This window comes from Cibotium barometz, chromosome 3 (genome assembly GCF_041138505.1).
Source record: "Cibotium barometz isolate CiBa-2024 chromosome 3, ASM4113850v1, whole genome shotgun sequence".
In the NCBI taxonomy this organism is placed as follows: domain Eukaryota; kingdom Viridiplantae; phylum Streptophyta; class Polypodiopsida; order Cyatheales; family Cibotiaceae; genus Cibotium; species Cibotium barometz.
The window spans coordinates 55,789,142-55,803,706 of record NC_141048.1 but is presented as its reverse complement, the minus strand read 5'-3'; the positions used below and the strand labels follow the sequence as shown (position 1 = coordinate 55,803,706).

The 14,565-nt window shown below is 39.0% G+C and overlaps 1 protein-coding gene across 1 annotated transcript in view; it reads right to left on the bottom strand.

Annotated features, from left to right (window-relative positions):
- The window catches only part of LOC147640282 (ricin B-like lectin R40G2), a 142,686-nt gene extending 141,883 nt beyond the window's left edge, over positions 1–803 (bottom strand). Inside the window, exons 1-2 of the mRNA XM_086825037.1 lie at positions 653–803; positions 275–394 (exon numbers count right to left, since the gene is read on the bottom strand). Of these exons, the coding sequence (XP_086681163.1) occupies positions 275–394; positions 653–766 (234 nt within the window). The 5' untranslated portion in view covers positions 767–803. The remainder of the gene's footprint in view (positions 1–274; positions 395–652) is intronic.
- Positions 804–14,565: the final 13,762 nt, after the last annotated feature.

Sequence of the window (14,565 nt, the reverse complement as noted above, 5' to 3'; positions counted from 1 at the left end):
CTTCCTTGCAAGCAAAGGGTAGGTATTAATTAATGAATGAAAAAGAGCAAATAGCTATTAGGAGCCAAGTGCATCATTTACTTTCTCTTTTTGAGATGTTTTCTTCTTCCCTATGTAATCTTGCAAAGAACCTTGGAGGAAAGTATCTAAGTGACATGCACAACATTATAATCTTCAAAGGAAGAATATAGGCTTTCAATTTGAAGATGAGGAAGGCCTTCAAATTTCAGCCCTGCTGTGACACAGGGAGATCAATTTTATAAGTTGGTTATACCTTGGTCAATGCAGTGGCATTGGCCTTGAGAGCTGCTTTGGATCCATTATTGATAAGCGCAAATGCTGGGTTACCTTCACCGTCTTGCAGAAACCTCCAAGAGTCATCCTTGTACCACAGCTGCAAAGAAGAATCTACCATTAGAGCCACTGAGAGCTTAGCTGACAACAGCTTCTCTCTCTCTCTCTCTCTCTCTCTCTCTCTCTCTCATCACACACGGACACGGACACGAACACGCGCGCACACAGTAATGGCACGTAGCCATTCTCTCTTTCTGATGATCACACACGGACACGGACGCACACAGTAAGGGCACGTAGCCATTCTCTCTTTCTGATGATCACACACGAACACAAAGTGCGCAAGCTTAGATGAAACCTGGTAAGGGTTGTCCAGATTCTCTGCAGCAAGCACAATGCGAGACCCACGCTGCACAACACTGTATCCAGGATACTGCATGGAGGCAATTGTGAAGAAAAGTGGAGGTGCCATGCGGATACAAGCGAAAAGTGGAGGTGATATGCGGATACAAGCGAAACAAAAGCAGGAAGGTGCTTGCGATTGCAAGAAGGGAGATCCTTTTATAGGGCGAGAGCGATGATCATCCATGTGCTCTGGTGATCACGTGATGCACTGTACCTCCCCACAGGCATAGTCATATGCATAGAACATAATTCTTTTATATATATATATATATATATATATGAATCTCTCCATTGTTGATATTTTTTTTAAATAAAAATCAATAATAAGTATATGTATTTACTGAAAACTAAGTGCACCACTGAACCACTGGTTTGATATTTCTGTGTGTACATTCGCCTTTGTCTAAATTAATCCTGCTTTAAATAACCTTCAACCCTTCTCTCAACCAGTCGAAATAAAGACACTAGCTTTCCACACGGGGATTCAAAGACTTTCAGCCTACATGGCATGATGATGTAATCTTCTCTCTCTGGAGTGTCAATACAAGTCTCTTTATGCATTAAAAAACATAACCTCCACTCTCATAAAACCTTAATAAAAGAGACAATTAATTTTTAACTGGCCTTCTTACATGTAAGCCTTGACAGGATAACCTCCACATGACAAAGGGCGATGTAGCAATAATTTAAGAACAAAGATCTCACCAATAATTATTATTCTCCTTTTTCATATTTTTAGTTTGAACAAGTGCTAGAAGAAATACATTAATTATTGAATAAGCACCCATTACTTAACAAATACATGTAAGGTTATATTGCTCTGAGACACGTGTCTCCATGGACCTCTAGGCTACTACTATCACCAATGTTGATGACTTTATTATATATAAGTCACCAAATTGACAAGAAAAGCATAAGCTTTGTTAATTCTCATAATATATGCTTATGCATGTGAAGTTCCTTTGCTAGACATCTATCTTCATGTACTATGATCAGTACCGTTGTTATTGATGACTTTCTTACATATAAGTCACCAATTGGCAAGGAAAGGACAAGCTATCTATAATAGCTATTGAAATCCTTAAGCCCTTCGTCTCAAGAATACAATTGACCAACATACATGTTCTCTAAAGAACTCATCCAACCATTCTTCTACTTTCTCAAGAGATCTCTAAAGCTAGTCCAGACTAGAAAAAGAAATTGATTCACTTATCATGGAATGATACAACACATTCTCACATTTTAAAAATAATATACTTTTATAATAACCAAATAATTATACATTTATTTCGACATTACTAAATAACTTGTAAGCTATATTTTAGGAGTCAAGATTATGGTAAAAAAGTTATATATTTATTTAATCTTATTGACAAGCTAAATAATAAACTTCTCAAAATTGCAATGCTACCAAAACATCATGTCCAAATCATTCTTGTTATTGACTTAAAGACAAGTGTTCGCCTTCTCTTTTGATGACGTTTATGTGTTGAAATATACAAGTGAATAGGGTGTGTGTGGGAACAAGCTCTTGGATAGAGGCTGTAAAAGAGGAGATGTAATTGTGAAAGAACCTGTGAAAAGGTTAGAAGAATCTACTGGGAGAGAATAATGGGTAGCATGAGAGAATTTAGGAGTGTGGAGATATTCTGGGAGATATTCAGGGAAAAGAGAAGAGGTGGAGAGAATCAGGCAAAAGGTGGAGATATTCTGGGAGTGAATCATGGAGAAATCAATGGGATTTGATGCTTGATGTAAACTCTATAAATTGAGGCATAGCCCTAATGAGAATTTGCTGGTTTTTGAGTATCCATGCCTACATTAATCTATTTGCTAATTATTCACTAATTACGTCTTAATCACTTGCTAATCACTTTGTTAATTATATTGATTCTAGTGTTTGATCCACCATAGCTCATCATTATGCTCAAATTTCAACATGGTATCAGAGCCATGCCTAGAATCAATCAGATTTATGAGCCCATTAGTGAATTAATTAGGATTAGTAGGAAATTAGCAAAAAAATCAATTTTTAGTGAGTTTTTCATCTTCCCCTTCACCCCCAGTCAGTGGAGGACTCCATTCTCTTTGCACACATAACATTAGGCTAAGCCCTTTTAGGCACTTATAGTAGACTCATAGGGCTACACTCAACTCAATTCTTGTGGGCCAATTCAGCGCAGAAATGCAGATTTTTGCAGAATGAAGGGCGCCATTTTTCTGAGGGATTTTTGCCATTGCTACTTGCTCAAATCAAATTGCTTCAATTTCTCCTAGCCCAAGGGGTAATCAAGCATGCTCTACAAGCTGGTGAAGACAGAAATCAATTTCATCAAGTCTACATTGAGATCAAAGCTCTTCATCAAATCTGCAGGTGACTTTGGTAAAACAGAGATTAAGCTTTCATTATTTGGTCAAATCTTGGGTTTCTTGGCTTAATCCTCTACTAGACTCATTGCTATTGATGCCTTTGAAAGCATTTGAGCTCATTTGAAGTGGAAGGCACCAAATCTGGGCTCTCCGCATACTCTGTTTTCTGCACACAAACCAGAGCATTAATTTGCTAATCAGTGATTAATCAGTACTAATCACTATATTTTGGTGCAATTGAGGGTTCAAATTAACCATTAGATATCTGATACAGATCCCTATAACTTTAGATTTCAAATCGGAGTTGGTTTGATACTCCAACCATCCCGTACAAATTGGTTACCCTTGATTTAATGTAATTTCTGGAAAAATTGTGCTGATAAATTTGTGAAAATCATCATTTTACATTTAACCCTTGGTTAATGCCTGTAAATCTCACTCAAATTCAAGATTATTTACAGTCAGAGTTGCATTAGGAATGTGCATGAGAATGAATGCTATACGTATTATGTATTGGGCACATTGCATCAGTGTAAAAATGGGAACAGACACTGCCCTTGTCCAGATTAAGGCAAGAGGTAAGACCTCCCGCATAAATTTGGGTTTGCATTGCATAATGACAAAAGATAAACATAAAAAGCCCAAAGGAACTATCAGCAAAACATTGAAACATGTTGCTCACATGGAGCAAAATAACCTGACGGACGAGCTCATGGCCCCAGCCATGAAAGAAGAAGAATATCTCTTCCCAAGAAGAGGATCCACACCAAGAAGATCTGAAGGAAGACATGGACACGAGAAAAGAAGCTGCCACAAGAAGAGAAGCTGCCCTAAGAAGACTGAAAGAAGAGACGGACGCATGGAGAGATGCTGCCACGAGAAGAAGACTGAAGACAAGAGAAGATGTGAGGCTCCAAAGAGTGAAGAGCCACATGAAAATCTCTGAGAGAGAGAGAGAGAGAGAGAGAGAGAGAGAGACCCCACAACCCAATGTAACCTGCCCCAATAAAGTAAAACCACCTCTGAGCCACCGATGATGTAGGCCACGTGGTAGATGTATGTGTGAGCACTTTAGTCAAGGTCGCGGGTACTTATAGTAGCCTTGGACACATAGAGAGAGAGAGAGAGTGTGTCAAGGACTATGGAGTTTAGGGACTTGAGGCACTGGTCGCGGACTGTCAAGTAAGAAAGAAACTTGATACAGGGTCCAGGTGTGCTGAGATAACTTGAGGGGAGGAGTAGACACTGGTCGCGGACTATCAAGTAAGGGGAGGCAAACTTGGTATAGGGTCTAGGTGTACTAGGAGTATTCACTTGAGGGGAGGTGTTGAAATATACAAGTGAATAGGGTGTGTGTGGGAACAAGCTCTTGGATAGAGGCTGTAAAAGAGAAGATGTAATTATGAAAGAACCTGTAAAAAGGTTAGAAGAATCTACTGGGAGAGAATAATGGGTAGCATGAGAGAATTTAGGAGTGTGGAGATATTCTGGGAGATATTCTGGGAAAAGAGAAGAGGTGGAGAGAATCAGGCAAAAGGTGGAGATATTCTGGGAGTGAATCATGGAGAAATCAATGGGATTTGATGCTTGATGTAAACTCTATAAATTGAGGCATAGCCCTAATGAGAATTTGCTGGTTTTTGAGTATCCATGCCTACATTAATCTATTTGCTAATTATTCACTAATTATATCTTAATCACTTGCTAATCACTTTGTTAATTATGTTAATTCTAGTGTTTGATCCACCATAGCTCATCATTATGCTCAAATTTCAACATTATGCCTCTTTACCGCTTTAATGTTTCAACTTTAAAGCTACCTTCTTGCTGCCCATGGCTACATATGGGTTTTATACCCAGTCCACTGTTAGATGTGTTTTACATCCCTTCGAAAAGCCTCTTGCTTATTTGAGCTCTTGTGTGCTTGCTTGCATGTGTGTGAGAGATTGAGTGTGCGTGATTGAGTGAGAGAGGAGGGCCGAGCTCCTATTGGAGTGCGGCAGCGGCGTTGGAGCAGAGGTTGGAGTGTGGCAGCACGGCAACAAGGTCTCCTACAAGAATCCGAGCACAAGCAATCAATAAGGTGAGTGACACATCTTGTTTATGCAATTGTAGGCTAGGTTATGGTAGATTAACCTCTCGGTTTGAGCTGTTTTATGCTCCCAAGTGCGGTGAGGCAAGGTCCCAATGTGACATTGACTAGTTCTTGCACTATTTCTATGGTGCAACCTTGGGCTTCCCATAAATGGCACCGCTACCACACAGAATAGTCCTAGTGCATAGCCATAATGCATTTTAAATACATGTGTGTGTGTGTGTGTGTGTGTGTGTGTGTGTGAAAGAATTTTGTTCCTGTTTTTATTTTTGCAAGAAGGGTAGAAATGAATAGATGAAAATGTGTCCAATTGGTTGCATTCTTGTTGATTTCTGTAATTTCTTTGATTTCTGCATATTGTTCAATTTCTGCTTGGTGTTCATTTCCTATGAGTGGTACAATTAGTGCATTTAGATTAATTCCTCTCCCGCATTTCAATTACATGTCCAAATTTTTATTTCTACATTTTCTAGTTTTTGCATGTTTTTTTTAGTTTCGAAATCTAAAAACAATCATTCGAGCATCAAATTGAAAAAAATGGGTAAAACAGACCGTAGAATTGGTTTCCTAGCATAGGGTTTATACCAAATTTGACTCCTTATTCGGAAAAATTGGGATAATAACAGAAATTAGGGGAGGATTTGACAAATACAAAAATTTCTATGTTCTTTTTGCATTTTCGTATTAGTGTAATTAATGCGAGTTAATTACACTTAATCCTCTCCCTAATTCAGGACATCTTGATTGGTTGGCAGCATTTAATGTGTGCACGCTTTTAGGCCACAAGACAGAAATTTCCAAAAGTCTCTCTCTCTCTCTCATCACACACGGACACGCACACGGACACAGACAAGAACACGAACACGCGTGCACATAGTAATGGCACGTAGCCATTCTCTCTTTCTGATAATCACACACGGACACGGACGCACATAGTAATGGCACGTGCGCACACAGTAAGGGCACGTAGCCATTCTCTCTTTCTGATCACACACGAAGACAAAGTAAGGGTTGTCCAGATTCTCTGCAGCAAGCACAATGCGAGACCCACACTGCACAACATTGTATCCAGGATACTGCATGGAGGCAATTGTGAAGAAAAGTGGAGGTGCCATGCGGATATAAGCTCACAATTGTGACGAAACAAAAGCAGGAAGGTACTTGCGATTGCAAGAAGGGATATCCTTTTATAGGGCGAGAGGGATGATCATCCATGTGCTGTGGTGATCCTGTGATGCAGTGTACCCCCCCACAGGCATAGTCACGGATGCCTAGAACAACACAGTCCCTTTTTTTTACATATCTCTCTGTGTGTACAATTGCTTTTCAAGCCCCCTTCAAGCACACACCACATTTCTCCATTAAATAATAGAAGCCTCTTCTTTTTGCTACATTTTTCTATAATCTTACTCTTTTTAAAACTATACCTTCAAAGCTATTCTATTCAAAAGAGACAATGCTTATCCAAAAAGAATATGCCTTCAATCTATTCCATTCATATCCTTGTCAACATCTCTTTTGAACTCACTCCTTACATGCATCTTATCCTATCCATCCTAGTCACTCTCTCAAAACACTCATTCAATCTAGCACTCGCACATCCAACCAATCCACACACCACTCTACCCATGCACATAGATACTCATGCATACATTAAACTAATCACATTGACACACCACTCTACCCATGCACGCGGATACTCATGCATGAATACACACACCTCACACCAAACTAATCATATTGACACACACCATTATACTCACGCACATAGATACACATGCATACACACATCTCACACTAAACTAATCATATTGACACACCTCTCTACCCATGCAAATAGATACACATGCATGCATACTCCTCACATGAACTCCCCATGGTGCATTTACACTAACAATCACCATCATGCATACACTTTCCTCACATGCACTTCCACTCACGACCAAAAAAGAGGTCAAAAGGCAGAGACGAGGGGGTGGAATTATACGGAGAGTGTCCAAAAGAGCGAACAAGGGTCAAAAGTGTGGACACATGATGGCCCTTCCGGACAATGGTGGTCAAAAGGGAGTCTTCCCTTAAGACATTTGTCTATAGGATCACCCTTTTAGATAGTAAGAGTCGAAAGGGGTAGACAAGAATTTAAAGGGCGGACAACTATCAAGGACATTTGTCCAAAAGGGCAGACACAGGATCACCCTTTTGGATATCAAGAGTCCAAAAGGGGAGACTCGTGACCCCGCCCTTTGGCCTATCATTTCAAACAACAAGGGTGAAAGGGTAGGACACATGGCTGCCCTTTCAGACAACAAGGGTGAAAGGATGGACACATGGCTGCCCTTTTGGATAATTTCCAAGACATGTAGCCAAAAAGGTGGAGAAGGGTAGTTTCTCTCTCTCTTCTCTCTCTCTCTCTCTCTCTCTCTCTCTCTCTCTCTCTCTCTCTCTCTCTGTGTCACACACACATGCACACATGGATGTAGCGAAGGACCAATCATTTAGATGGTCTTAACATTGTGAAGCATTATTAGCCCATGATGATCTTCTTCTTCATTATTACCTTAAACTTTGTCATAGAGATAAATGTCACACAAAAAAAGGTCCACTTAAGTCATAGGTATTGTCCCCAAACTTAAAGGAAATATATATAACTCTACTTGTATCACTATGTTCTAGATATATAAACATACCCCAAACTTAAAGGAAATATATATAATTCTCCTTACATCACTATGCTCTAGATATACAAACTTAAGTCATACGGATGGTCCACTTAAGGCATAGGGATTGTCCCCAAACTTAAAGGAAACATATATAATTCTACCTACATCACTATGCTCTAGATATACAAACATACCCCACCGCATCCTCCCCCACCTTCCCCCCCCCCCCCCCTTCCCCCTCAATAGACATGTTACCTTTGACTACTTACCCACTCAATTCGTATTGTATATGTATATGTGTATCGTATATGTATAAAGATTCGTTAAACATTTATAGTATATATATATATATATATATATATATATATATATATATATATATATATATATATATATATGTGCATATATATATATATATATATATATGTATGTATGTATGTATGTATGTATGTATTTATATGTGCATATATACATATGTATGTATGTATGTGTATGTATGTATGTATGTATGTATGTATATATATATATATATATATATATATATATATGTGCACATATATATATATATATATATATATATATATATATATATATATATATGTGTGCACATATATATGTATGTATATATATGTATTTATAATTGATACCTCTTGATCTTCATTTCGATCTAATGTATCCACCCACCACTGCGACAACTGTGAGCTCGTCATTGGTGCATATATATATATATATATATATATATATATATATATATATATATATATATATATATATATATACATATATATATACATACATATATATATATATACATACATATATATATATATATACATACATATATATATATATATATACATATACATATATACGTATACATATACATATATATATGTGTGTGTGTGTGAGTGTGTGTGTGTGTGTGTGTGTGTGTGTGTGTGTGTATGTATGTATGTATGTATGTACGTATGTGTGTGTGTGTGTGTGTATAAAGATAGTATTAATTAGTATTATATCTCTTTATGTATATGTATAAAGATTCTTTAAATATTTAAATATATATAAATGTCAAAATCTATATATATAGATGTGTGTGTGTGTGTGTGTGTGTGTGTGTGTGTGTGCGTGCACATGCGTGCGTGCATGTGTGTATGTATGTACATATATATGAAAATATATATGCAAGTAGTCACATGTATATTTAACTTCCCCTATTCTGAGGTGGAGGTCTTACATTACTTTGGATTGAAATTGAGGGTTGGTGACAGTTATAGCATTTCACTTCCTTGTTCAAGGGTGGAACTTCTGAAGTTGAATTCTAGGGGATTGAGTTCCGGGAAAAGGACCTTTCTTCCATTTTGGAACTTTCCATATCCTGAGCTTGACCTTGTTGTCTCTTAGGTGGTGGAAGGTTGGAATCACCTTCTGGAGCTAGAAATCTTTTGAAAGATGATGGTGCTGGCTTCGGCGGGACCTTGACATCAAAGGCCTTGGCAAAAGGGCCTTTGCCATCTGCACTGCTTCAGCCATGGAATTTGGAATGGCATTTTTCACTAGGATATTCAAAGGTTCATTCAGTCCCCGAATGAACTTGGCCATCAGTTGTTCTTCATCCAGCGGTGGCGAGTACTTGAGGAGGAGAGCAAACGCTTGGTGATACACTTTAATAGTTCTGCTCCCCTGGGTCAACTCTAAGAATTCATTCATCTTTGTTTCCAAAAAGCCGGGAGGACAGAATCTCTTCCTTAGGTATATCTTGAGATCACTCCATGTCTGGGTGTTCCGATCCAGACGGTTTGTCTCGCAGTGGTTTCTCCATGCCACTCTAGATGTTTCTACTATCTTCAGTCTTGCAAGAGCCATTTTACTCTTCTCATTGTACCCGGTGACATCTAAGTATTCTTCCATTGCTTCGATCCACTTCTCCACAGCCTCACCCAAGTTTTCCCCTTCACCCTTGAAAGGTTCCAGGCTACTGCGATCTATGAAGAGTTTTATGAACATCCAAGTCAAGCTCTTCCTCATCGAGTTGGGGGTTATCATTCCTACCATGACAACCTTGATCCATGATCCTATCAATACGAAAATTCTTGTTAAGTCCCTTTATTTATAATTAAAATCCGACTTTAGATCCAATTGATTCTGGGGTTCTTTAGATTGGTCAGCCCCCCATAGAATCATGGGATAAAGATCCCTTAACAGAAGAACATACAGAACTCATTATTAGAGAATAATTCATTCATATTCTTAACACAGTAATGGTCCATCAGATCAAAAATTCCATCTGATCATTTCTCCACGGGAATTTTAGTTATGCAGGCTTTCAATTTAACATCCCTTAATTAGATCCACTGGGTCAAGAGTTAACATCAGCAATCTGTCAGCACAATCCACTAATCTCATAGTGATTATTCTAAAGTCATAATCGTCATTCTAGCTACCAATATCATCACTGGGATTTGTCGCATTCATCCTCATTGTGGCTTTGTTCAACTTATCCTCTTTCAACCAGAATTCAGGAATCATTATCTTTCAATCAGAATCCAAATCAACTCATCAATTCTCAACCAAAATTCTCTTTGATCCTTAAAACAAGATCTTTCTTCTATTTCAGAGAGGGGAATAATTACAAGAACAGAAGGGGAGGTTTTTACACCTTTACAGCTCAAAAGCTGGAGGGAGGAATTTTACAATATAAATATATAAGACATTGAACTTGTTTAAACACTTGCAAAATATTTGAATACCTAGTAAGGTTTGCAAGGTTCATTAATAACTCTGCCTCTTCTTCCTTTGTGAAAGAAATGATGCGACATCAAACTTGAGGATACATATCCTTCAAATGTAACTATTCTCTGTATCCAACAAAATGAAGAAAATAATATTGGATCTTTGAGGAAAATTATAAAACATTCCAAAGAAATAAGTCTGAATTTAACTTTCGTGTTTGCATGCATTGAAGCCATGACCCCAGTCTATGGTTGTCGTCCCAAACATTTAATTTTTTCCTAGCAAGGTGAGCCCACTTCTATGTTTCTTTGAGCTTTTCACATCAAACATATTCGATTGTTGCCCCACCAAAATCCATTTTTCCATCTCAGGTCCTTAGGGTTATGTTCTTAGGGGGCTTCGCGGGGAAAACTCTCAGAAACAATGAACTCTCCCATCCACAGCACATAACCGTGCTTATTGAAGCTCTCTTCAAGTTCCAAAAGGTGGTCGTCTATAGTTTGAATGGCTGGATTCACACAAAACCTATTCAATGATACAGGTGGAAGTCTCACATCATCGATAAATTGTGAAGACAACTAGTCTTGCAACATCTCAGTTTGCATTAACCTCACAAAATTTTTAGGTAGGGATGGCAAGTCCTCCTCTTCCACCACTGATTGCTTGACATCCCTTTTTTGAGAGCTCTATGGGGTAGAGGAGCCTCCTACAATTATTTCTTGGACCACATTTGAGACAATCTCACTTGGCTCTGCAATGTCAATGCTCTTGGGGACAATGTCGCTTTAGAAATGTTAATGACGTCAGGTTGTTGATGACAAGCTTTGTGAGATCGGGTTGATGAAGCCATTCTGTAAATACAACATTGAAAATGAGTTTAAATTCTAGTGTAGATATGACTTGTGTGTATTAAGAGTCTATTACGTGAGTGTGTTTTAGTTTGTGTGTGTAAACCTATATATGTGGGAGAGAGAGAGAGAGAGAGAGAGAGGGGGGGGGTAAGAACTCATTCAACATGTGAGTGTATGTGTATATGACTGTGTTTTAGTATGTGGTGTATAGCTAGCAAGGGAGGAGAGAGAGAGAGAGAATCTCATTTACAACTTGTGTGTTTCAAAAATAAAAATTAACAGAGAGAGAAAGTCACCTCCTAGCTCCTGATGCTGGTCAATTGTTATATGCACATTATGTGTGCATATACTAGGAGGCTAACCCACATTAGGCTTGTGAGCATGGGAGTATGGGAACAAGCTCTAGTGGAGCATGGATTAGGACTAACCTTAAGGGTTAAGGTTAGGGTCAGGCATCCAAGGGTCACACATGGGAAATGGAGAGTCAAGAGTCACTTGAGGGCCCTCCTATATAATAGGGGCATGGGGCACACTCAAGGGAGGCTTGGAGGCTTAGAGTTCAAGGCTATGTTATCTTGAGGCTTAGGCTATGGTCTCTTGATGTTAGCTTGAGGCTAGGTTATGTTATGCTCTCTTGTATAGAGGATCATAACTACTCACCTGTCATTTCACACTATAGCTACATGCTATTGGATTGGAGTTATACCTCTTGATGGTATGGGACATCAAGGTAAAGGCTGAGTTTGTGGAAAGAACAAGTAATAAGAAGAAGTATCTCCCATGCAAGCATATATACTATGTGTTTTTTATGGTTCTTGGGAAAGATGTGAACAATAGCATGCACATCCACCAGCCTAGAATAGATCAACATATCTTGAAAGACATGCTTACGAAGGCTGTGTGGTTTGTCAATTAGCAATCCAATAAATAGTGTCTGTGACTTCAGTCTCCATGTTGTATATAGTCTTTGTTAAGTTATGTTTCACATTGTACACAGCTTTTGTCTAATTATGTTTTGACTTTCCTTCACCCTTTTTGTTTCACATTATACACAGCTTTTGTCTAATTATGTTTTGCATTGTCTACACTCTTTTTAATTTGATGGTTATGGTCAAATCTTGGGCATAGTTGTGGATTTTTGAACCTTCCTATCATCAACCACCCAGTAAGTACCTTTATGCTCCCCACAGGCCACATCTTAAATAAAATGTTGCTCGCTGCTCTCTCACTTGTGCGCTTGCTCCCTTGATGCACCCCTCCATTTCCTTGGTCTTCGCACTAAACTGCAGGCTAGACACCTTTTATTGAGAGGCAATTTTCTCTTCTTTGAGATCGCCTATTTGCTTGGTATACCCCTCTTCTTTAGCTTTGAAGTTGGCATGTGCTTCCTTTAGTTGTTGTTTGTGCTGCTCTTCTTTCTCTTTATTGTGTTCCACTTCCTTATGGAGTTGTTCTTTAAACTATTCGACCTGAGTGCTGAGTGTCTCATTCTCCTTGGCCCCGCTTCATCTTCCTAGTGGGTAACTTCAGTACTATAGGTGTTGCACTCTCTTCTCTATGTGGGTTAATCGTTTGCCTCCTCCATACTAATCTCGGTGCTGCCTTGACACACGATATAGCTAGGTATTGATTCTACTTGTGCCCTTGTCTCTCTTCTTTTCTCGTAAACCCTGCACTTGATGCTTTTTTGTCCTTTGGTAATCATACTTGCGAGGCTCCCTGATAGTATCCTTGGGCAGCTAGTATGTCCTTTCTCACACACCTGGTTTGAATGCTTGACAGTTCTCGAGCTCATTTGTGTTGCTACTTCCTCTCAATACGTTTGTTTCCCTGTCCCTTGCCTGTGTCCCTGTTGTGCCACTTTGACACCCCTGAGGTGTTGACATTATCATAATAGCCTTGGGCCTTGATCTGGGACTTTGGAATCCACTGTTTCCTTGTTGGAGACATATAGTGCCCTTGAGTGGTGAGGTTTGTTAGAGGTCGATGCCTTTACTTTGGATTCTCTTGATTTTCTCGTTACTGGTAAATCCATATTGCATTCAATTGCTTGCTTTTCTTTATTCAAGGGACTCCATAATGGAATGGTCAGGGGGTCATTGCCTTGGTTGAGGTGCACTTTCCTTTCCTCCCATTGGATGGTACAATTGGTAGCGCAAATCTAGGACCTTCCTAGTATCATCTCTTCTTCCATTGTACCTACAGGCATAACAAACACCTTCCCAACCAAGGGATTATTTCTGATGGAAATGTTAACATTTGAAAACCCCATGGTTTGTGTAATGGATAAATGCACACTATGAACCTGAGCATGTTAGTTGCATCTAGGTGCGGTTTGTCCAATGTTACCCAAGTTTCATAGGAAATCAAGTTATGACTTGACCCTGTATCAATCAATGCAATGCTTTTGTTTGACTACCCGTTGTAGAGACATGTACACTTAGGCATGCAGGTTTTAATATCTAGGTTATCATCTTCTAGAAATGTGAGCGAAGCCATGTTTACATGTAGAGTTCTTCCTTGGAGTCTCTGTTTTGTTTTAGCTTCCCTAGCTTTGGCTTCCACTTGAGCTTGTCTGATTTTCTCTTTTTATAGCTCTTTCTTTTGTTTCAAGAGATGCTCTTGTGCGAGTATTTATTGGGTGATTGGTTCATAATATTTTTTCAACTTGCTTCTACTGATGTAACCCTCCATTTCTACCCCATCAATAGTCTCGATTCTTACTGACCCTTATGGGGTGATCTCAGACACTATGAATGGACCTAACTCTTGGTATTTCAATTTCCTTTTCTTGGTGCTTCCAACACCATATAAGAGGACAAGGTCCCCTTTTTCAAGTTCCATGTATTTTAGGTTATGGTCAAATCAATGCTTCCTTCAGAGTTTCTCGACCATAAGCCCATGTGATGCAATTAGCCGTGTTTCATTGAGCTTCTCCAAGTTAACCAACCTTTTGGCTAACATACTCTTCGTGAGTCTTTCTTGTACCGCAATATGTTAGGCTTGGAACTAAGAACTCCATAGGCATTACCGCATCGATGCCATAAGTTAGATGGAAGAGAGTATATCCCGTCACTACCTTATACGAAGTACGATAGGCCAATAATGTTACAGTCAACTTGTGCTCCCAATCTGTTTGACTGGCCTCTAAGGTCTTGGT